General features: G+C 39.7%; 1 protein-coding gene across 11 annotated transcripts in view; it reads right to left on the bottom strand.

The window, feature by feature from the left end:
* Positions 1–320: 320 nt before the first annotated feature.
* The window catches only part of LOC127573434 (uncharacterized), a 48,555-nt gene continuing 23,257 nt past the window's right edge, over positions 321–25,618 (bottom strand). For 6 of the 11 annotated variants that reach the window (XM_052021647.1, XM_052021648.1, XM_052021652.1 and 3 more), the window contains 8 exons: positions 22,140–22,190; positions 21,174–21,224; positions 18,231–18,581; positions 16,802–16,852; positions 14,672–14,722; positions 10,569–10,682; positions 9,241–9,262; positions 321–1,322 (listed from right to left, as the gene is read on the bottom strand). In XM_052021647.1, the coding sequence (XP_051877607.1) occupies positions 1,193–1,322; positions 9,241–9,262; positions 10,569–10,682; positions 14,672–14,722; positions 16,802–16,852; positions 18,231–18,581; positions 21,174–21,224; positions 22,140–22,190 (821 nt within the window). In that variant the 3' untranslated portion in view covers positions 321–1,192. The remainder of the gene's footprint in view (positions 1,323–9,240; positions 9,263–10,568; positions 10,683–14,671; positions 14,723–16,801; positions 16,853–18,230; positions 18,582–21,173; positions 21,225–22,139; positions 22,191–25,618) is intronic. The other 5 variants (XM_052021650.1, XM_052021651.1, XM_052021655.1 and 2 more) reach the window with 2 other exon arrangements.

Here is a 25,618-nt window from a genome sequence, read left to right as displayed (position 1 = left end):
TGATCCATGCTGAGAAGTGTCAGCTAAATGCATGGTAATTTGAACTTCATAAAGGAGGTCAGATAGACTATAGTCCAAATATGTCAATACACTCAATGCTCAAAGTTTGAAAAGATGTTAGTTATGATTTAAGAGGCAAAGTGGATGACAAAGATCTAATTTTATGCAATGAATGTATACAACCAGGTCAACATGGTATTGATATATGGATATAGATTTTACTGCATAACAACGAGGAACACCAAAGTTAACAAACATACCAACTTTAATGAGAACAGAGCAAAAATCTAATTGTATTGATTTTAATTGTAAAATCCATATACAAAACACAATGAATTGCTTAGCTGAATCAAAAAGAATATAAAATGGTAATCTTTTCACACAAAACAAATCATTAAAGAAGCATACAGGGTAATTGTTACAAATTAAGTAATAAAGTAAGAAAATAATAAATGAAATTAAACAGAGACTTTGAAAATACATAATAAAACAGAAAGTACTGGAAATAGCTATCAGTGGAGAGAGAGAGAGATAAAGTCAATGACCTTTTGTCTGACAACATTTTAAAACCAACATCTAGCTTGAGTTAGACGAGGAAACCAATTATCATTCCTGCACCTGGCTTCTATTGAATGATATGTACAGATTTAATACTCTATACAATACTTACTTAGTTCTGCGATCAATCTGAGTTATGAATGTAAAATAACTATGAAAGCATGCATGTTATGAATGCAAAATAACACATGAGCATGCATATAAAATAACCAGGGTCAACATAACCACACAAAAGAAAAACATGGTGGGTAATGGAAACCAGAAATAAAAGCTGAAAATGCTGGAAATTCTCAATAAGTCAAGCAGCATTTGTGGACAGAGAAGCAAAGTTAGTATTTCAGGTTAATGACCTTTCATAAGAACTCCGTCAGAGTCAGCAGAGTCTCCAAAGAGTAGTCGATAAAACAAGAAAACTGAAACCCCATAGGGTTTTTTCAGGGTTATATTTTTGAAATTGTGTGAAGTCACAGAAACTACTAAAACACAGAACTGTTTATCTGAAAACTTCAAAACAGAACAATTACTTTTCTCATTTCATATAGGTGAGTGCTGAAATAATACAATTTGCAGATCGATTTCTTTTCTATGAAAGCTGCATAGCTGCACATATTATGCTTCACACTGAAGTATCTACTTATCCAGAGGCACATGCAGATTCCATTTGAAAGCCATTTGGTCTCATTTTTGTCATTGTTTCATATTCATTACTTTCACTTGAAACCAGGTTGACAGGTTCCTGATGTGGAAAATTTTCATATCTAAAGCTAAAAGTAAAATGAACACATTAACTAATCTGCACTGTTTTAAGAAAAGCTGGTTATAAGGCCCATTAAGCTCCCCCCATCCAGTGGATGTTGCAACTTAGCATAATATCCAACTGCTAACCATGCCTTCATATGAGAGAGGCACAGAAACAAAGGGAGGAAACAGTAGCCCATTGTGAAAAAGCCCTAAGAAACTGCCCTCTATTTCGTTTAAGTTATCAAACAATTTCTAGGATTCTCCCTTGGTTCTTCTAATGCCAGCTAACTGATAATTTAGCTCCAACCTGATAATGTCAGGATGGGATGAGAGTGGATCTGGTCCAGGTAACTTAGAACCAAAGTTTGGCAGGCAATACTGCAGCAGAACAATGAAGGAAGAGATGGTTCAGGTATAGGAGGAACATACCCATGAGGAGCAAAGGAAGTAAAACAAATCCAGACTTCCATGGATGACAAAAGAAATACAGAAGAACATAAAGCAAAAAAAAAAGCAAAGAACAAACTGCTGAAGGAACTCAACAGGTCAGGGAGCATCTGTAGGAGGAAAGCAATTGTTGACATTTGGGGACGAGATGCTGCATCAGGAATGAGTGCGGAGAAGAAAGATAGCCAATATAAAGAGGAGAGGGTGAGAGGTAAGACAGGGACCTGTAGGTGAAAGATAGACCGAGGAGGGATGAAGTATGATGGACAGAAGAGCCTGATGGGGGCAGAGGAGAGGTGGAGTGGGGAGAGAGGCAGGACAGTGATAGGTGGAAGCAGACAAGGAAAACAGAAGGGCAGATAGGGGGAGGGGAGGGTGATGGTTGAGACAGATGCTGGAGGTGATAAGTGGGGACACAAAGGCTAAAAGTGCTGGAATCTGACAAGGAAGGAAAGTAATAATGGGAACATTTAAGGGAGGTATGAAGGTCAGATGGGGGAGGGGATACGGTGTGCGACGTGTGAGTAGTAGGTGGATGGAACCAGGAGGGGGAGAGGATGAAAAAGGTGATGGGGGCTGGAGGAGAGTATGGGAAAGGGAATAAAAAAGGGACCAGAAGTGGATCAGAAAGAGAGAGAGAGAAAGAAAGAGAGAGGAGAAAGAGAGAGAAAGAAAGAGAGAGGAGAAAGAGAGAGAAAGAAAGAGAGACAGAGAGACAGACAGAGAGACACAGAGATACAGAGAGAGAGAGAGAGAGAGAGAGAGAGACAGAAATTCAGTGTTCATACCATTGGGTTGTCGAGTACCCAGGCAGAATATGAGGTGGTTATTCTAGTTTGTGTTGGGCCTCACCCTCACAGTGCAGAAGGCTAAGGATGGACAGGTCAGTGCAGAGTGGGAAGGGGAATTGAAGTGGCATGCAACCAAGAGCTTGGGATAGTCATTATGGACAGAGAGCAGGTATTCTGCAAACTGGTCACCTCGTCTATACTTGGTCTCGCCGATGTAGAGGAGGCCACATCAGGAGTACCAAATGCAGTAGTGGAGGTTGGAGGAGATGCATGTGAATCTTTGCCTCAGCTGGAAGAGCTGTTTAGGTCAGCACAGACAAAATGCTGGAGGAACTCAGCAGGTCCAGCAGCAACTATGGAGAGAAATAAACAGCCGACATTTCAGGTCGAGACCTTCAATCCGGATGAAGGGTCTCGACCTGAAACATCGACTGTTTATTTCCCTCCATAGATGCTGCCTGACCTGCTGAGTTCCTCCAGTATTTTGTGTGTGTTGCTCCACATTCCAGCTTCTGCAGAATCTCTTGTGTCTCAGAGCTGTTTAGGTCCCTGGATGGTGGTGAGGAGGAGGTTTAAGGTGCTGCACCTCCTGTGGTTGCAGGGGAAGGTGCCAGTGGTCAGGGGTGGGTGGGTGGAGTGGGATGAGCAGACCAGGGAGTCACAGAGGCAGTGGTCCCTGCGGAAGGCAGGAAGGAGTGGTGAGGGGAAGGTATGGCTTGTAGTGGGATTCTGTTGCAGCTGGCGGAAATGACGATGATGTGCTGGATGTGGAGGCTAGTAGAGTGAAAGGTGGGGACTAGGAGAACTCTATCTCTGTTCTGCTTGGGAGGCGTGGGTTGAGAGCAGAAGTCCAGGAAATGGAGAGGAAATGCTAGAGAGGGCTCCTTCAACCACAATAGAAGGAAAACCCCATTTTCTTAAAAAGGAGGGTATTTCAGATGTCCTGGAATGGAAGGCCTCATCTTGAGAGCAGATGCAGTGGAGACAGAGAAACTGGGAGAAATGATGACATCCTTACAAGAGAAAGGGTGGGAAGAGATATATTCTGGGAGTTGTGGGAGTCAGTGGATAGTTTGTCTCCTGAGGTGGAGACAGAAAGGTCCAGAAAAAGGAGAGAAATGTCAGAAATGGTCCAAGTGCATTTGAGTCTGGTGTGGAAGTTAGTAGCAAAAGTCCTAAGATTGATGAGTTCCATGCAGGTGCAGGAAGCAGCACCAATGCAGTTGTTGATGTAATGGAGAAAAAGTTTGGGAGCTTTGGAACAAGGACTGTTCCACAAAGTCAACAAAAAGACAGGCATAGCTGGAGCCCATGCAGGTGCCCATGACTACATCTTTGATTTGTAGGAAGTGAGAGGAATCAAAAGAGGAGTTGTTCAGGGTAAGAATCAGTCAGGCAGATGGGACTGTTGGTGGAGGGGAACTGGTTGAATCTTTGTTGCAGAAAGAAGCAGAGGGCTTCAAGACCTTCCTGTTGGGGATAGAGGTATATAAAGACTAGGCATCCATAGTGAAGATGAAGTGGTAGGGGCCAGAGAATTGGAAGTTGTCAAAGGGGTGGAGGGCACATCGGGTGTCTCAGATGTATGTGGGAAGGGACAAGGGAGACAGGATACAGTCAGTGTATGACAAGATAAGTTCAGTGGGGCTAGAGCAGGTAGAGACAATGGGATAACCAGAACAGTCCTGTTTGTGGATCTTGGGTAAGAGATAGAAGTGGAACTATGGGGTTGGGGCACTCTCAGGTTATAGGAGGGGAGATCTCTTGATCTGTGACAATGCTGAAGACAGTGGCCTGGTGTTTGTTGGCGGGGTCATGGTCCAAAGGGTAGGCATGAGGAGGTGTCCAAGAGCTGCCGTCAGGCCTCTGTAAGATAGAAATGAGTTGGTCAGACTACAATGGCACTGACCGTTGTAGTCTGGCCAACTGACCAGCTTGGGATTGGTGACTAGCTTGGGATTGGTGCGTGGTGAGTGGAGTGCTGCATGTTTGGAAGGGCTGAGGTTGGAGTGGGTGAGTGGAGTTGAGAAGTCAAGGTGGTTGATGTCACAACAGCAATTGGAAATGAAAAGGTCAAGAGAGCATAAAAGGCCTGTAGGGGATGTCCAAGAGGAAGGAAAATGTTGGAGGTTGGAGACAAGAAGGGGTTATTGGTTGGGGGTTGGGGGTTGGGGGGTGGGGGGTGGGGGATGGTGAGGACTCCTTGTCGAAGAAATAGGCACAGAAGTGGAGGTGATGGAAGAAGAGCACTTCATCATGACAGGCCCAGATCTCATTGAGGTGCGGGTGCAGGGGTACATAGTTAAGGCCTCTGCTGAGGACTGACCACTCAGCATCAGAGAGAAGGAGAGAAAAAAATATATATTGCTTACAACAAGTAAATACCGGTGAACCAGGCTGATTACAAAAGTATCAGAGGGGGTGAAAATTAAAATAAGAGAGGCAAACAGAAACTATGAGAAATGATTAATTAAGACTATTGAACGGTTCCCTAGTACGATAAGATAGACTATTGACCTCACAATCTACCTCATTATTACATTGCACCTTATTGTCTACCTGCACTGCACCATCTCTGTAGCTGTGACACTTATTTCTCTGTATTGGTTTTACTTTGTACTAACTCAATGCACTGTGTAATAAATTGATCTGTATGAACGGTATGCAAGGCAAGTTTTTCTGCTGTACCTTGATACAAGTGACAATAATAAATCAATTCCAATTCTAATTGCCTACATAAATGAGGATCCAAAAGTGTTCTGTAGGTACTAATAATAAAAGGGTAATACAGCAAAGAGTGGGACTTATTAAAGACAAAAACTTGCACGAGTGCTGAGATGATACCTGCTAAGTTCACCTATCAACCTGAGCTATGAACGTAAAATAACAGAGTACTTCACATCTTTCTTCACCAAGGAAGAGGATGCTTCCAAAGTAATAGTGACAGAGATGGTTGAGACACTAGATATTTTAAAAATTTGAATCATATTACCTGAAAAATAAGGTCAAGCTCTAGACCAACTATCCCCTGTCATTTAAAAAAAAACATTTATTTTTTACTTGAAACATTTCAATTACATTACCTGCAAAATAAGTTAAAAAACTAATGCCTGGTTCGCTCATGTCTAAGACATCCTCGGCACTATTCCAACAATGATTCTTGTGAGAATGGCAGTCAGACCTATTCACACGGGAAGCATGCAATAGAAAGAAATGGAGCTAGCCTGATGTATTGGGAAGGAGTGGGAAGGAAAGTCTAAAGTATTCAAATTCTATGGCTCAGAGACAGGCACAGATTGCACCGAAACAGACACAAAACTCTAACTATGCACCTTTAATTCCTCATGGGTCAAGTATGCTTAACATTTCCTAATCACACAGGGCAGAATGACTAAGAAACCCACAAATATTACAATGAAATGGGAACACGTGGTGTTGAATTTGTCATCTGCCCTAAAACCACTAGCTAGTTTTTCTCTAGGAGCTGCACATTTGGTGACTAACCACGCAAGTTCCACTTCCCAATTCGGCCTATAGTGACAGCTGCTTTTCAAACTGAAATGATTTGTTGGTGGCAGGACAAAGGATTCACGTATGAACAACTGGGCATTTCAATGGAAAAAAAGGTTGATACTTTGGAAGGATAATCGAAATGGCATTTTTAACTCTGGCTCCCTCTAGTGAATTTTGTTTGAATCCATACTTTTTCATGATTGTGAAGCTTTGCACAAGTTTTCCAGTCTTCCTCAAAAGATCATAACTATTACAGATGAGGAAGCCCATTAATACATTTAACCAAAGAGAACCTAAACTCATCTTATTGTAGCATTCAAACATCTCCTGAATAATTCCGAGGTACAAGAAATTCTGCAGATGCTGAAATCTGGAGCAATACACAAAAAGTGCTGGAGGAACTCAGAAGGTCAGGCAACATCTATGGTGGGAAATAAATAGTCGACGTTTTAGGCCGAGACCCTACATCAGAACTGGAAAGGAAGAGGGCAGAAGCGCTCTCTCCGCGACACCCTTATCCACTTGTCCCTCCCCACTGATAACCCCGCTGGCACTTATGCCTGCAACCCCACCAAGTGCTATACCTGTCCCTACACCTCCTCCCTCACCACCATTCAGGGTCCCAGACAATTCTTTCAGGTGAGGCAGCACATCATCTGTGAGTCCGAGGGTGTCACTTATTGCATCCGGTGCAGCCTCCTGTACATCGGACAGACCCGACACAGATTGGGTGACCACTTCATCGCGCACCTTTGCTCCGTCCATTGCAACAGCCAGAACCTCCCAGTGGCCACCCACTTCACTTCCGCATCCCACTCCCATACTGATGTGCCTGTCTATGGCCTCCTCTACTGCCACATTGAGGCCAGACGTAGGTTGGAGGAACAACACCTCATATTCTGCCTTGGGAGTTTCCAACCTGATGGCCTCAATATCGATTTCTCTAACTTCCTTCTTCATCTTCCCTCCCAACTTCTTTGTCTTCCCTTATTCCTGTGGCTCCTTTCCCACGCCTAGATGACCTGCCCACCTCCTCTCCTCTCCTCCTCCATCCTTTATTCCATGGTCCACTGCCCTCTTCTAGATTCCTCCTTCTTCAGCCCTTTGCCTTTTCTACCTGTCACCTCTCAGCTTATTCCATCTTCTCCCCCTCCCCAACCCACCTACCTTCCCCCTCTCACCTGCACTCGCCCATCACCTGGACTCACCTATCCCCTGCCTGCGTGTGCTCCTCCCCCTCCCAGTCCCCTCCCCCCACCTTCTTATTTCAGCTTCTGCCTCTTCTTTTCCAGTCCTGATGAAGGGTCTCGGCCTGAAACGTCGACTGTTTATTCCGCTCCACAGATGCTGCCTGACCTGCTGGGTTCTACCAGTACTTTTTCTGTATTGCTACTAAATAATTCCAGGGGTTTTCCTTCATTAGTCCTATTTATTGATAACCCTTTGGGTAAGGAAGAATTTCCTGATGAGTCCTGTAATTAATCAGCTAGATTAACTCCTAGAGTCTGTTCCCATATTTTGATCAGAATAATATTCTGGGTTTGTTCTCTTTAACCCTTATCCATCTCAGAAGTGCCTCTGAACTGAAAAGCCCGTTTCCTCATCATTCCTCACAAATCAGATCTCTGACATTGGGGATCAGACCTGTGACTCTTCTCTACACTGCTTCCAGCATCTGAATTACTCTTGTTCCTGAGTAATCAGAACAGGCAAAATAGTAAAAAGTATAATGATTACTTCAAATCCATTATATTCTACTCTTCATAGGCTTTACAGTCCAATATTCCTTTAGCTTTGACTGAATGGTTGTATTGGTTGCACTAAGACTCCTTGAGGAGGATATTTCCAGCTTCATCATAAACTATTCATTCATGTAGCAATTTTTTTATATGCCTTCCTATACGTAGCACTTTACACTTATTTGCGTAAGTGTCATCTGCCATTATTCTACTGGTTTGACTCATTCAGCAATGTTTGAACTGCCTATTCAGATCTCATTTATGTTGAGTTCCTGAAACTAAGTCACATTCAAAATAGTAGGAGTATGGCCCCAGCACTGAGCTCCAAGTACCTGACTTTGATTTTAATCGAAGCCTGAAATACATCTTTGTTCTTTCCGACCCTTCATCCATTTGGCACGTATGTAGACACAAGATGTTGCAGTTTTCAGGCTAAGAACAGTTACACGCCCTCTGCTACCTCCCCCATATAGCTGCACGTGTGCGTAAAGAGAACGGGGAAGAATCCCTTGAAACAGCTCAGGAGAAGCAAACTCCCATTAGGATTCAGTTGCCTCGAGGGAAAAATGCCAGAACCTCTGTTGAAATGATGGGGCAAGACTACAACAGGGATTGAGACATCAGGTCTAGCACTGCATGAAATTGGACTGTTTTCAGAAACATTTTAAATATTACTTAAATAATTTGGAGTAGAACCATAGAGTCACACAGCACAGAAATGGGCCCTTCAGCCCACCATGTCCATACAGACCTTTTGTGGCCCATCTACACCGATCCCACTTGCCCACATAAGGTCCGTATCCTGCAAACGCCACACAAGTAACCAGAATACAACTTACGGCTACACTACGATACAGACTCACAACATGATCATATTTTACTACACCTCACATGTACGATGGAGGGCAAATCATGAGAGGGGTGTTAGTTAGTCTCTGGAGATTCCTGTGGGACACAACAGCCCGTTAGCCTACAGTCTACAACTCAAGATATATACAAGGTTGCCATTAAGGGTTCACACATCACATGGGAGCAGGGAATGAAAGATAACAGTAGGAATATAAGAGTGCAATGAAAGCAGTCCAACAACAATGAATTGCATTTATCTAGAATCTTTAACATTGTAAATAGTTGCACTTCAGGAAAGACATGAAGAAGTACATACAGATTAGACGAGGCAGCTAAAAGTTTCAGTCAGTAGAGGAGATGTTAAGAGGAAATACCCTGATGGATTCTTTTTACATTGCTGGAGTTAAACGTTGAAAGAAATTAATAAATGCAGTCTGTGGACATGATTACTATTAGGAGTGAAATAAATGTGAGCATGGACTGCAATTCCCAGAACTCTAACAAAATCCCCAACACTCCATGTAATAAAAAATGGAACCTAACTTATTAAACTGGTGTGGCTTAAAGGTGCTGCTTTATCAATGAAGTGAAGGAACACCTACCTTGTAAATTCATATATGTGCTCTAGAAGGAAAAAAGTTCAATTAGACTCTGAAAGCAATTGTCTCCATTAAATATGAAGTTCTTTATGACAACACAGTAATCATCATACATAGGAAACAAGAAGGAATTCAATCAGCACAGGAAAACAGAAAGTATTTGAGAGATAGGAAATTTATCAACTTAAATGTTCAGAAAATATAGCAGATTATAGAATGCTACATTATTTAGCAGCACAGAACATTTCATTATCTTGGTTACACAACATGTAGAGCACTATGGCAGTTAACACAATGGCTACTGATTGCTACCTTGGAAATTGCTCATGAGCATGAGCCCAGGGTAATCAGCATTGTGCAAAAGAAATTAGAGCTTAGCTTAAACACACTGTATGTGCTAATATCATTAGATACACAAATCCCATGCAAGTAAAATGCCTGCCCATAACATGGCAGGAGTCCATGTCCAGAACTCCAACCACTAAATTGAAAGCCTTTCTGAAATGTTAAAAGTATTCAGCATCATCACCCTTCACAGCCCATCAGCACTGTTAAGCCTGACCGCTGTGCCTTCTCACTCTCTGTGTTCCTTCACTCAGCCCCAGTGAACTCCCACTGTATCCTCTGGGATAATAAGGTGCATGTATTTTCACAGTATCAATGGTACCAGGACTGAAACATCTTATTAACACCACTGCGTTCATTTTGGTTCACCATGACGTGCAAACACTGGATTAAACGCAGTAAACATTAAATGATCATAGTGTCCTTCAGGCCATAATAGGAGAAAAATTCACCTGTGTCATGGGAAGGCAAATGGTGTGAGAAATCTCCCAAATGCACATAATCAGCAGGAAACACTGCCCACTGCCAGCACAGATCAGAAGATCACAGGTCTGCTGTCTGTCTATTATTGGAATGGAGGCCATTAGGCCTACAACTGGAGGTGGTTGAGCTCAACTGCTTCCATGGCATGTTGAGAAAACAATCATAGTCTCACCTTGAGTTTTGCCCTCCTTGCCTGTCTCTCTAATGTTCTCCCCAGTCAGCTCTCCCTGGTGGCTATTCTTTAATTCTTAAATATAGAAACTGCGTATCAGAAGAGCAACATTGCTGGGGCAGGCCTTCTCCCTATCACATACACATGCCCTTGCCATACAGCACTGTTAGGCAGTGAGCAGGAACAGAACTCTAGCTAATCTCAATTTCTTCCTGGCTCAGGAATGCTTAGGCTAAATTTCCAGCAACCTCTCTGCCTTCCTAACAATTAACTTAGCATTGAAAAACTAGTATTATTGTTATCAGTACTTTGCTGTAACCTTCACTTTTACCTGTTTTAGTTCTTGTTCTGCATAAAATGAAGGTAATGATAGCAGAGAAAAAGAGTATGATGAGAATAATTGTCAAAACAAACACCCAAGCTGGAATTTTCACATTGTTGTATCCTAGAAAACAGAATCACAGTAATTAGTGCTATACATTCACATGCAGAATTAATTTTTAAATACCCATGAAATTAGTTTTATATAAAATAGTGACACACTGAAGGTTTCTTATGGACCCTGTTTCCACTGCAAATGATACACTGTCAGTGACATTTTAAAACTGTGATAGAAATGAATGGGTCAAATTTCAAAGGAGGAATTTCCTGATTGTCTAACAGTGTTTGTAGCTTTTCTCTGGTGTTTCCACAAGGCTAAGGTGTACAATGTAAAGAACCTCACAGAATCTGGCCCAAAAGAGTTAAATAGCTATTTTGAAAATATATTTTAAAAAGGACCTTTTCAAGAGAAGTGCCATCCAGTGGCTTCTGCTGGAAAATCAGTTATGTTTTCATGGCCTGAACCTTATTCATAGATTGTTAAAATACTACTTGCAAACAAACATAATGTGAAGGAAAATAAAGACTAGGTGCTTATCATGTTCCTCCCATAACTAATGGATATTACAGTATTTCAGGATATCTTCATCAATATTTTAGAGTATGTTTTTTGGACTTAGCAAATTGGATTTTTGAAAGGAAGGGCCAGATATCAAAGTGCTGCTTTTAAACATTTCTGATATTCAAGTTATTTACAATTAGGACTGAGCTGCTATGGTCAATAGACCAAAACCTGTAAGTCTACATAATTCCAAATCTGCACATATCTGGCAGGTCTTAGGGTAATCTGCCATCACTTGAAAAGTCTGCAGAGGTACACCTCTCAAACAAACTCAAGCAATGAAATGGATTGCTAAACTTAATCAGGAACTTCTTCAACACTCCTCTGTTAATCCTTTGGCTGACTGTAATACCTGGCTATTTTTTTCCTGTCGTTGAGAAGGGCCACAGATAAACCTATTATCAGACATTCTTCTTTAGTTTCACTTGTGTTGTGGGTGTTCCTGGTAAAGGCAGCCATCTAAGGCCCATCACTAAAATCTTGATAGGGGATAGTGAGCCATTATCTTGAACTGCTACAGTCAGGCCAGATAAGGAATTTCAATAATTGCTTAGACATCTCTCAGAGGATTTTCTTTGAAATACATGTGTGTGTGTGTGTGTGTGTGTGTGTGTGTGTGTGTGTGTGTGTGTGTGTGTGTGTGTGTGTGTGTGTGTGTGTGTGTGTGTGTGTGTGGATGCGTGGATAAGAACAGCCCATCCCTTTAAGAATCACTACCATTGCTCTTTCATCCTCTTCTTCCACTTTCAGATAATCAAGAACAAAAGAATGTCAGATCTAGATTTTTTACTGAAGCACCAGAAAATCGTGATACCGAAAATCTGGGACAAATAAACCATCACAAAATAAACTGCCAAAAAAAAACGAAAATATAACACATGCAGGACAATATTAAAACCCACGTTTACATACGTTTCAAAGAATATGTTCCCCATTTAAATACTGACATCTTGTCAGCCCACAATGTGTCCAACCCCAATTTACTGTTTAATGGAGGCAAACTAAGTGTTTTGTTTTCAGTCTGAATCAGGAGTTGCACCTGTGCTGATTTTAATTACCAGTTGCAGTAATGTTGAATGTATTACACGTTCCAGTGCAAAGGTATTTTAAGCCATTTTACATAATAGACAGAAACCCACTGAAAATGTTATTTGCCGAATTTTCTATAATCCTTCACTTTCAAAGATCTCATCTGTCAAATAAGGCATTAAATTGGTGCTCCTTTAGCTCTCTCACAATTCGCAAAAGATCCCACAGTGTCATACAGTTATACAGCAATGGAAACAGGCCCTTCGGTCCAACATCCATGCCAACCAAGGTGCCTATCTGAGCAAGTCCCATTTGCCAGTGTTTAGCCCATATCCCTCTAAACCTTTCCAATTTGTGTACTTGTCCTAATGACTTTTAAAAGTTGTAATTCTACCCGTTTCTAGCACTTCCTCTGGCAGCTCTCTCCATATAGCCATCACCCTTCTGTGTGAAAAACTTGCAGCTCAGGTCCCTTTTAAATCATTTCCCCCTCACCTTAAACCTAAGCTGCCTTATCAAAGCAGGGGCAGTTATCCAGAACTGGATAGTATCCTGATCTCCCTACATGAGAGAGGAGAACAAATGACTGATGGAGTCATTCAATTTTCAGTTTCTCATATCATCTGCAGTAACTTTAGTGACTAACAAAGTTACCACAGTGATACCAATGTTTCCAACAATTCACATCAGGTGACAATTATCAGGCACCACTCCACTGGTGAATTATTGCTACCCTCTGTTGTTCATCATCTTCTGACAATGATAAACACTCTCGTGAACTTACCCAAAGTGCAGCTAAGTTGCAGACAATACAAACAAAATGCAGAATGATAACACTTGCTTACCTGTAGTGCTGTAATTTGCAGGCATTTTGACTTCATAGGGATGGAGATGCAGCTTAAACTACATAAACAGTGTGTATATTTCCCATAAACATTGATACATGGCCATTAACTCAAGTTTATGAGGTGTTTTACCTCATTCTTTTTTTCAGCACTCATTACAAGGTGGATAGTAATCTAACAGAAACTGCTGGATGTTGGAATAGAGGAAGGATTGGAGGTTTTGTTTACTATATCTGGTAGGTCAGGCCAAATGAAATCATCATCCATATCACTCTCGGTTTTTGGTAAGGATGAAGCACTGCTTTTGATGAGTCACTTGAAAATCTTGATGTAAACTAAAACAATGTAAAGCTTCTACAGATCATGCATATCCATTCCACTAGGACCATTGGTTAGCTGATAATACAACAGGATCTGGTTAAAAAAATAAAATTTCAAGTGACAACTTTTGGCTCCTTGAAAATTATCAAAATCTTTCAAAGTCATTGTAGTGCTGGGGAATAAAATTCAGCAAAATGTTAAAGACAGGATTTTATCCTTGTTAATGAAAATGTAGGCTAAGAGAGATATATAATTCACCAGCAGCTGTAAGTCAAGCATGAAAACAAAAGTTTTTTTAAGGTGCGTTTAACATGTCACTATGATAATTAACACTTAAGTTTAGAAATAAGGACTGGTGATATCAAAGGATGAGCATCTAGAAGTTCCCATTACATTCTGTTTCATACATTGTAGAGGTAAAGAGAATGACCATCCACCTCATAATTTTAAACACTTCTATAAGGTCACCCCTCATTCTCCTACGTTCCAAGGAATAAAGAACTAGGCAACCTCTCCCTATAACTCAGGCTCTCTAGTCATGGCAACATCCTCGTAAATCTTTTCTGCACTCTTTCCAGTTTACCCATGTCTTTCCTATAACAGGGTGACCAAAACTGTACACGGCACTCCCTGTGCGACCTCACCAACAACTTATACAACTGCAAACATAATGTCCCTACTTCTATACTCAGTGCCCTAACTAATAAAGGCCAGCATACTAAATGCCACTAAATTGATGCAAGTCACTAACTCGTCTATGGAGTGTTTTACCTAATTCCTTCTTTCAGTACTGCTGGATGTTGGAATGGAGGAAGGATAACAGGTTTTGTTTACTATATGTGGTAGGTCGGGCGATTGATGATCCTCATCCATATCACTCTCAAATTATTGTTAATCGTCAAGGAAAACACTGCTTTTGATGAGTATATTAGAAAACCTAATCTGTCTTTTCAAAGCATGCGAGTTATCCAGAAATGGATAATATTTTGTTTTCCCTCCATGACAGAGAAGAACAAATGACTGATGGAGTCATTCAATTCTCAGCCTCTCATATCATTTGCAGTAACTTTGGTCACTAACAGAGTTACCACAGTGGTACCAATGTGTTGCCAACAATTCATATCAGGTGACAATTTCAACAAGACAAGGAAAATTATTATTGTATTTTTTTTGTCAATACCAAGCAGATAATCACTAAACTAAGACTGACAGATATGCCTGCCATTCTGAGCTCTTCCAAAATAGAATTTATAAATGACATGGCATGAAACTAAAGAAATAAAATTATAAGCTTACCACTGATAGGATTAGAAGTCGAACTAGCTGCAGGTTTTGTCGACGGAACTGCTGGGGAAATAATCAGCAAATTGTTAAAGACAGAGGTTTATCCTTGGATATGAAACTGCAAGCTAACAGTAATATATGTATCAATTGATCAGCAGCTGTAAGTCAAGCATTAAAACAAAAATATTTTCAATGTGCATTTAACATGTCACTATAATAATTAGCAAATAAGTTTAGAAATAAACACTGGTGATATCAAAGTGTGAGCATCTAGGAGCTCCCATTAAATTCTGTTTCAGATATTGCAGAGACAAACAGAATGACCTATCCCTCCATGAGAGAGGAGAACAAATGACTGATGGAGTCATTCAATTTTCAGTCTCTCATGTCATCTGCAGTAACTTTGGCCACTAACATAGATACCACAGTGGTACCAATGTGTGCCAACAATTCACATCAGACGACAATTATAATGGACCACCAACTGGTGAATTATTACTACCCTCTGCTGTTCATTATTTAATGATAAACACTTTCATAGACTTACCTAAATTGCTGCAGTGTTACAGACAAAGCAAACAAGTGCAGAACAATTATACAAGGTTACATGCATTGCTACAATTTGCAGGCATATTGACTGCTTGAGGAGGGGGAATCAGCTTAAGCTACATACACGCTTTGTACACTTCTTATAAACACTGAAGCAAGGCCATTAAATCACGTCCATGGAGCGTTTTACCTTATTCTATCTTTTCAGTACATATTACAAAGTGCACAGTAATACAACACTAACTTTACTACTTGAGCAGACAGTACTTGACTCTCATACACTCACACTTCCCAGATTAATGCACATTCAGTTTTTAAAAAACAGCAGAACTTTTCTGGGCTTTTTTTCTCAATAGCAAGCATATAACTGTTAATTGAATGGACAAAGCACTGCATAACTTTGGCCACTATTGTAAAAAATTACAATAATTCACATCAGGTGACCGAATGCCAATAATTCACATCAGGTGATAACTATAATGGACCACTTGACTGGTGAATTATTACTGCCCTCTGTTGTTCATCATTATATAACAATGAAAAACACTCTCATCGACAGCCCAAAAATGGCATCTAAGTTGCAGACAATCCAAACAAGATGCGGAACAATAACACTTGATAATATGTAGTGTTATAATTTGCAGGCATATTGGCTTTATGGGGTTGGAGATGCAGCTTAATCTATATAAACCATTTGTATACTTCTCATAAACATTGAGACAAGCCCATTATCTCAAGTCTATGGAGCATTTTACCTAATACATTCTTCAGTACACATTACAAGGTGCACAGTTATCCAACAGAAACTGCTGGATTTTGGAAAGGAGGAATAACTGAGGTCTTGTTTACTGTATGTGGAGGTCAGGCCAATTGTCGGGCCAATCATCCATATCACTCTCGCTTTTTTTAAAGATCAAGGAAAGCACTGCTTTTGATGAGTAACTTGGACAACCTGATGTAAACTGAAACAATGTAAAGCTTCTACAGACCATGGATATCCATTCCGCGTAAACCATTGGTTAGGTGATAGAACAGCAGGATGAGGTTACCAAGAATAAAATCTTAAATCACATCAATCAGCTCCTTAAACATTGTCAGTCTTTCAAGCTCATTGTGGACACAAACTTCAACTCATATTTGCTGTTATTACATTGCTACACTTACACTTTGTATGGGCCATCTGTTAGATAGCCATGAAATGTTTACTTAGATAAATTACTTATTAAATATCAACATACATGCATTACACAAAGCATGGACAATGATGTTAAAGTGCAATAATTAACTGTCACTGTTAGGACTACTTTAACTCCTTGAGCTGCTGCTTCTGCCACTTATGATGATGATGGTACAGGACTCTCATTAACTTATACTTCTCGAATTTAGAGCACAGTCAATTTTCAACAGGACAGCCGAAACTTTTCCTGGTTTTCTTGGCAATAGAAAGCGTATAATCAATAACTGAGTGGAAAAAAAACAAAACATTTACCTTCTTTGAATTATCTACTGCCATTTCTGCACTTTTCCAAAACAAATTTTGTAAAAAATACACTGACATGGCATGAAGCTACAGATATAAAATTATAAGCTTACCACTGATGGGTTTAGAGGTCAGACTAGCTGGAGCTCTTGTGGAAGGTAGTGCTGAGGAAATAATCAGTAAAATGTTAAAGATAGAGGTTAATCCTTCTTTTAGTTTCAGCCATAGGATGCAAAACCAGGGTGTTAATTTTGAACTTGTACTAGCTTTTAGTTATTCAACAATTAAGGAAAAACATACTTAAATTTTTATGGATTCTGGACACCCTAGAAGTTCTTACATTTAATTATGTAAACTTAATGTCTACTCATGGTTATAATATAGCAAAAAATGCCTCATCACTTGTAAAGAGCTGATGACTTTACCTACATCCTAAGTCATGATGACACCAGGATGAAAATTATTTACAAATGGAATCAGCAAAGCAAGATTGGTAGCTTCAATAGTTGGAGTCCTTGTTCACTGGATTCTCTTTCAAAGGAAATATTTCCATACAGACTCTTGCCTTCATTTGTCCTAAGGATATGACCTGATGAAGCAAGGTAGTCTCCTCTGTACTCGCAGATCCTTTATAACATCACTAAAGGACTAGAACTGACCTCAGGCATGCAGTTCCTGCTTTTTTAAAGAGGAATAAATCATACTACCTGGATCCATTGTAACAGAATAATCTTCCCACTGATAGGAATAACCTCATGGGACAGACCAGCAGGAAATGTGCCGGAAGGTAAAGTTAGGAAGATGTTGGGTGAAATATCAGATAGTTTTATCTTCATATGTGAAAAGCTAATAATGAATCAATGTACCAGTTGATTCAACAAGATGGCAATCATTATAACACATCTGTTTAGTGTGCTTTTATTATATCAATACAGTTATTAACACTCAATCATAGAGATTGGAGTTGGTGATATTAGATGAGCTGACTTATTGCTGGAATGATCTGGGTCATTGGGTATTTTGTCAGAAGCATACAGCACTTCATTAGGAGAAAATATATTGGGATTTAAGGCTGAATTAAACAAACCAATTTTAAAATGTTATTTTGCTTTACACAATTAGCATTTGTCCATTAATCACTCTTGTCCTTCTGCCTATCAGATCTCTTTTGTTTATTCCTTTCCTGCCCCAACACCATTCATCCCTCCGGCATGCTAACTCCTGCTCCGTCCCAAACACAGCCTCACTTCAAATGGCTCTGTATTAGCTTCAAAACTGTCAACCTGTAATTGTGATCAAAGGGCAAGGACATGAAATATTAACACAGGTTTCCTTCCTCAACAGATGCTTCTCAACCAATTGACTGTTTCCAGTATTTTAGTTCCAATTTCAACTATTTTTATAAACCCTTTGCCAATCACTGTGAATCTATAATTTTGAAGTGTAAATTGCCAGAACAATATCTTTCAGCAAATCTGCTGGTTGTTTATTTAATTATTGGCAAAAGATTTAAAGTGACAAACAGTCAAAAATATTGCTTACCTCTTACCACTATTAAATTGACACCTGAACTTTTCTGCATTTTATTTGACCCATTAACGAACAGCCACTTTACTTCACAAGTGTAAATTCCTCGATCACTGTAGGCCAGGTTTTTCATGACAAGTGAGGCATCTCCAGGACGTTGATTGATACTGATTCTGTCCCGATTGATGGAACGTGGAATATAATCACCTGTTTCATCTCTACTTATAAGAATGTCGTTTCTATTAATATACCAGGTGACCGCTACATTGGTGTACTGAGCAGATGGCCTGTAGGTACAGGGAATGGTGACTGATTTTCTCAAAAGCCCTGTCACCTCCTCAGGAACAGTCAGTGTAAGGGAATCAGCTGTAAAATAGATTAACAGAGAACAGTAAATGACTGAGTTTGTGTTCCACTTAAAAGTGAAGGAATATCCAGGGGAATAACCTGTCAGCAGCACAATTGTACCAGATTGAGTGCCCTGCTGATACAAAATCACAGTCACATAGCAGTCAATGAAGCCAATAGAATGGACAAGGAGAAACACAATTGGTAATGACACAAACTAGACCAGCCTATTCTAAAGGCAAAGAGACAAAAACAATGAATTACATTTTGATAAGCTTATTATTTCTGTTTAATGTGGTAGAGCACTTTGAGCAAAATGTTACAAGTATTTTTCACACTAAAGCTGCAACACTATCTTCTTTATTACATCCTCCTCCACATTAGAAATTAATCAGCTAGAAGTTTTCATTTAGTTTTCACTGGGTTTCACAAGTGGTAGTTTGAAATTCATAATAGTCACAATGATTTTATCTCCTTTCCCCTCAACGTTATGAATGTCTGTGTAGAATGAACGTCCACCATCATTTGATAGAGACATACATGAAAAGATAGCTTAACACCCTTATTACCTGTATCAGGAAATGCTTCATTTTAATTTATGATCCATGTTCAATAGTTGTGTTTTCCACCACTCCATAAGACCATAAGCCATAGGAGCAGAATTAGGCCATTCAGCCCATCGAGTCAGCTCTGCCATTTGATCATGGCTGATTTATTTTTCCCTCTCAACCCCACTCTCCTGCGTTTTCCCCATAGCCTTTGACACCCTTACTAATACAGAACTTCTGCTTTAAATATACCCAATGACTTGGCCTCCACATCTGTCAGTGGCAATGAATTCCACAGATTCACCATCCTCTGGCTAAAGAAATTCCTCCTCAACTCTGTTCTAAAGGGACATCCTTCTATTCTGAGGCTGTGCCCTCTGGTTCTGGACTCTCCCACTACTGGAAACATCCTCTCCACGTCCACTCTATCCAGGTCTTTAGTGTTTAGCCCATATCCCCCAAAATTTTCCAATTTGTGTACTTGTCCTAATGACTTTTAAAAGTTGTAATTCTACCCGTTTCTAGCACTTCCTCTGGCAGCTCTCTCCATATAGCCATCACCCTTCTGTGTGAAAAACTTGCAGCTCAGGTCCCTTTTAAATCATCTCCCCCTCACCTTAAACCAAAGCTGCCTTATCAAAGCAGGGGCAATTATCCAGAACTGGATAGTATCCTGATCTCCCTACATGAGAGAGGAGAACAAATGACTGATGGAGTCATTCAATTTTTAGTTTCTCATATCATCTGCAGTAACTTTAGTGACTAACAAAGTTACCACAGTGATACCAATAATGTTTTCAACAATTCACATCAGGTGACAATTATCAGGCACCACTCCACTGGTGAATTATTGCTACCCTCTGCTGTTCATCATCTTCTGGCAATGATAAACACTCTCGTGAACTTACCCAAAGTGCAGCTAAGTTGCAGACAAAACAAACAAAATGCAGAATGATAACACTTGCTTACCTGTAGTGCTGTAATTTGCAGGCATTTTGACTTCATAGGGATGGAGATGCAGCTTAAACTACATAAACAGTGTGTATATTTCCCATAAACATTGATACATGGCCATTAACTCAAGTTTATGAGGTGTTTTACCTCATTCTTTTTTTCAGCACATATTACAAGGTGGATAGTAATATAACAGAAACTGCTGGATGTTGGAATGGAGGAAGGATCAGAGGATTTCTTTTTTCTATATCTGGTAGGTCGGGCCAAATGAAATCATCATCCATATCACTCTCGGTTTTTGGTAAGGATGAAGCACTGCTTTTGATGAGTCACTTGAAAATCTTGATGTAAACTAAAACAATGTAAAGCTTCTACAGACCATGTGCATATCCATTCCACTAAGACCGTTGGTTAGCTGATAATACAACAGGGTCTGGCTACAAAAAATAAAACCTGAAGTGACAATATTGGTTCCTTGAAAATTATCAAAATCCTTCAAAGTCATTGTAGACCCAAACGGCAACTCATATTTGATATAATTGCATTGCTACACTAATCTCAACACATTGTGTGGGCCACTTGTTAGATAGTCATGAAATGACTACTTTGTTAAGTTACTTATTGAATATCAACATACCTACATTACACAAACCATGGGCAATCATGTTAAACTGCAATCGTTAACTGTCATGGAAATGGCCAACCATTTCACCTTTAGAACCAATTTTACTCCTTGAGCTGCTGGTTCCTGCAGGACAGTACAGGACTCTCATACACTCATACTTACCAGTTTTAGTGCACATTCAGTTTTCAAGAGGACTACAGAACATTTTACTGTTTTTTTTGTCAACACCAAGCATATAACCACTAACTGAGTAGAAAAATACATTGCATAATATTCACCTCTTTAATTTTACCTGTGGCCATTGTAAGGTGCTAATGTTGAATGTATCAAAAGCACACTGGTGACTTGTGTGCTCGGAGATACTTCATCAATGGCAAACTAAGACTGACAGAAAGGCATGCAGTTCTGTGCTTTTCCAAAACAGAATTTGTAAAATATACAATGACACAGTATAAAATTACAGATATAAAATTATAAGCTTACCACGGATGGGATTAGAGATCAGACTAGCTGCAGATCTTGTGAAAGGTAGTGCTGGTGGAAAAAAATCAGCAAAATGTTAAAGACAGAGGTTTATCCTTGTGAATGAAAATGCAAGCTAAGAGAGATATATAATTGACCAGCAGCTGTAAGTCAAGCATGAAAACAAGTGGTACCAAAATGTGGTACCGATATGTTGCCAACAATTCACATCAGATGACAATTACAATGGACCACTCAACTGGTGAATTATTGCCACTCTCTGCTGTTCATCATTATATAACAATGATCAAGACTGTCTTAGAGTCCTGGAGTCACAGCATTGATACAGGCCCTTTGGCCCAACCAGTCCATTCCAACCACGTTGTCCACCCAGCTAGTCCCAATTTCCTTTGTTCAGCCCAAATTCCTCCAAGCCCCACTCGTCTATGTACCTATCCAAGTGCTTCTTAGATGATACCATTGTACCTGTGTCAACCACTTCCTCTGGCACCTCATTCCATATACTCACCACCCTCTGCGTGAAAAGGTTGCTCCTCAGGTCCCTTTTAAATCTTTCCCCTCTCACCCTAAACCTATGCCCCCTAGTTTCATACTCCCTTACCCTGGGCAAAAGACTATTATCATCCACCTTTTCTATGCCTCTCATAATTTTAAACACTTCTATAAGGTCACCCCTCATTCTCCTACGTTCCAAGGAACAAAGACCTAGCCAAACTCTCCCTATAACTCAGGCTCTCTAGTCCTGGCAACATGCCCATAAATTTTTTCTGCACTCTTTCCAGATTAACCATGTCTTTTCTATAATAGGGTGACCAAAACTGTACACAGTGCTACATGTGCGACCTCAGGTCCCTTTTGTCATTGAAAAACTAAGACTGACAGATATGCCTGCCATTCTGAGCTTTTCCAAAATAGAATTTATAAATGACATGGCATGAAACTACTGAGATAAAATTATAAGCTTACCACTGATAGGATTAGAAGTCAGACTAGCTGCAGGTTTTGTCGACGGTACTGCTGGGGAAATAATCAGCAAATTGTTAAAGACAGAGGTTTATCGTTGTATACGAAACTGCAAGCTAACAGTAATATATGTACCAATTGATCAGCAGCTGTAAGTCAAGCATTAAAACAAAAATATTTTCAATGTGCATTTAACATGTCACTATAATAATTAGCAAATAAGTTTAGAAATAAACACTGGTGATATCAAAGTGTGAGCATCTAGGAGCTCCCATTAAATTCTGTTTCAGATATTGCAGAGACAAACAGAATGACCTATTCCTCCATGAGAGAGGAGAACAAATGACTGATGGAGTCATTCAATTTTCAGTCTCTCATGTCATCTGCAGTAACTTTGGCCACTAACATAGATACCACAGTGGTACCAATGTGTGCCAACAATTCACATCAGGTGACAATTATAATGGACCACCAACTGGTGAATTAATACTGCCTTCTGCTGTTCATCATTTAATGATAAACACTTTCATAGACTTATTTAAATTGCAGCAATGCAACAGACAAAACAAACAAAATGCAGAACAATTATACAAGGTTACATGCATTGCTGTAATTTGCAGGCATATTGACTTCTTGAGGAGGGGGAAGCAGCTTAAGCTACATAAACGCTTTGTACACTGCTCATAAACACTGAAGCAAGGCCATTAACTCAAGTCCATGGAGCATTTTACCTTACTCTTTTTTTTCAGTACGTATTACAAAGTACACAGTAATACAACACTAATTTTACTACTTGAGCAGACAGTACTTGACTCTCATACAATCAGACTTCCCAGATTTATGCACATTCAGTTTTCAACAAAACAACAGAACTTTTTCTGTTTTTTTTTTGTCAATAGCAAGCATATAACCACTAATTGAATGGATAAAGCATTGCATAACTTTGGCCGCTGTTGTAAAAATTACAATAATTCACATCAAGTGACCGAGTGCCAATAATTCACATCCGGTGACAACTATAATGGACCATTTGACTGGTGAATTATTACTGCCCTCTGCTGTTCATCATTATATAACAATGAAAAACACTCTCATCGACATCCCAAAATGGCATCTAAGTTGCAGACAATACGAACAAGATGAGGAACAATAATACTTGATGACATGTAGTGTTATAATTTGCAGGCGTATTGGCTTCATGGGGTTGGAGATGCAGCTTAATCTATATAAACCATTTGTATACTTCTCATAAACATTGAGGCAAGCCCATTAACCCAAGACTATGGAGCATTTTACCTAATACATTCTTCAGTACACATTACAAGGTGCACAGTTATCCAACAGATACGGATGGATTTTGGAAAGAAGGAATGACTGAGGTCTTGTTTACTGTATGTGGTAGGTCGGGCCAATTGTCGGGCCAATCATCCATATCACTCTCGCTTTTTTTAAAGATCAAGGAAAGCACTGCTTTTGATGAGTAACTTAGACAACCTGATGTAAACTGAAACAATGTAAAGCTTCCACAGACCATGGATATCCATTCCGCGTAAACCATTGGTTAGGTGATAGAACAGCAGGATGAGGTTACTAAGAATAAAATCTTAAGTCGCGTCAATCAGCTCCTTAAAAATTGTCAAAGTCTTTCAAGCTCATTGTGGACACAAATTTCAACTCTTATTTGCTGTTATTACATTGCTACACTTACCTCAACACTTTGTATGGGCCACCTGTTAGATAGCCATGAAATGTTTACTTAGATAAATTACTTATTAAATATCAACATACATGCATTACACAAAGCATGGACAATGATGTTAAAGTGCAATAATTAACTGTCGCTGTTAGGACTACTTTAACTCCTTGAGCTGATGCTTCTGCCACTTATGATGGTGATGGTACAGGACTCTCATTAACTTATACTTCCCAAATTCAGTGCACAGTCAATTTTCAACAGAACAGCTGGAACTTTTCCTGGTTTTCTTGGCAATAGAAAGCATATAATCAAAAACTGAGTATAAAAAAACAAAACATTTACCTTCTTTGATTTATCTACTGCCAGTTCTGCACTTTTCCAAAATAGATTTTGTAAAAAATACACTGACATGGCATGAAGCTACAGATATAAAATTATAAGCTTACCATTGATGGGTTTAGTGGTCAGACTAGCTGGAGCTCTTGTGGAAGGTAGTGTTGTGGAAATAATCAGTAAAATGTTAAAGATAGAGGTTAATCCTTCTTTTAGTTTCAGCCATAGGATGCAAAACCAGGGTGTTAATTTTGAATTTGTACTAGCTTTTAGTTATTCAACATTTAAAGAAAAACATACTTAAATTTTTATGGATTCTGGACATCCTAAAAGTTCTTACATTTAATTATGTAAATTTAATGTCTACTCATGGTTATAATATAGCAAAAAATGCCTCATCACTTGTAACGAGCTGATGACTTTACCTACATTCTAAGTCATGATGACACCAGGATGGAAATTATTTACAAATGGAATCAGCAAAGCAAGATTGGTAGCTTCAATAGTTGGAGTCCTTGTTCACTGGATTCTTTTTCAAAGGAAATATTTCCATGCATATTCTTGCCTTCGTTTGCCCTAAGGATATGCCCTGATGAAATATTGTACTACCATGTTAACAAGGTAGTCTCCTCTGTACTCGCAGATCATTTATAACATCATTAAAGGACTAGAACTGACCTCAGGCATGCAGTTCCTGGTTTTCCTGGTCACCCCTCATTCTCCTATGTTCCAAGGAATAAAGACCTAGCCAACCTCTCCCTATAACTCAGGCTCTCTAGTCATGGCAACATCCTCGTAAATCTTTTCTGCACTCTTTCCAGTTTACCCATGTCTTTCCTATAACCAGGTGACCAAAACTGTACACAGTACTCCACATGCGACCTCACCAACAACTTATACAACTGCAAACATAATGTCCCAACTCCAAAACTCAGTGCCCTGACTGATGAAGGCCAGCATGCTAAATACCTTTTTCACCACCCTGTCTACCTGTGATGCCGCTTTCAACAAGCAATGCACTTGTACTCCTTGGTCCCTCCATTCCATTTCACTCCCTAGTGGCCTACCATTCATAGTCCAAGTCCTATGCTGGTTTGACTTTCCAAAATGCATCACATCACATCTATTTGCATTGAAATCCATTTGGACTCTTAGACTTACCTAAGTACAGCTGGGTTGCAGATATAACAACCAAAATGCAGAGCAGTAATACTTGGGGAGGGGATACCAGGTTAGTCTACAAGAACACTTTGTATACTTCTCAAAAACATTGATGCAAGTCATTAATTCGTCTATGGAGTGTTTTACCTAATTCCTTCTTTCAGTACTGCTGGATGTTGGAATGGAGAAAGGATAACAGGTTTTGTTTACTATATGTGGTAGGTTGGGCGATTGATGATCCTCATCCATATCACTCTCAAATTATTGTTAATCATCAAGGAAAACACTGCTT

Source organism: Pristis pectinata, chromosome 8, assembly GCF_009764475.1.
Source record: "Pristis pectinata isolate sPriPec2 chromosome 8, sPriPec2.1.pri, whole genome shotgun sequence".
NCBI lineage: Eukaryota > Metazoa > Chordata > Chondrichthyes > Rhinopristiformes > Pristidae > Pristis > Pristis pectinata.
The sequence above is the reverse complement of the archived record's forward strand: the minus strand, read 5'-3'. Positions and strand labels throughout refer to the sequence as shown.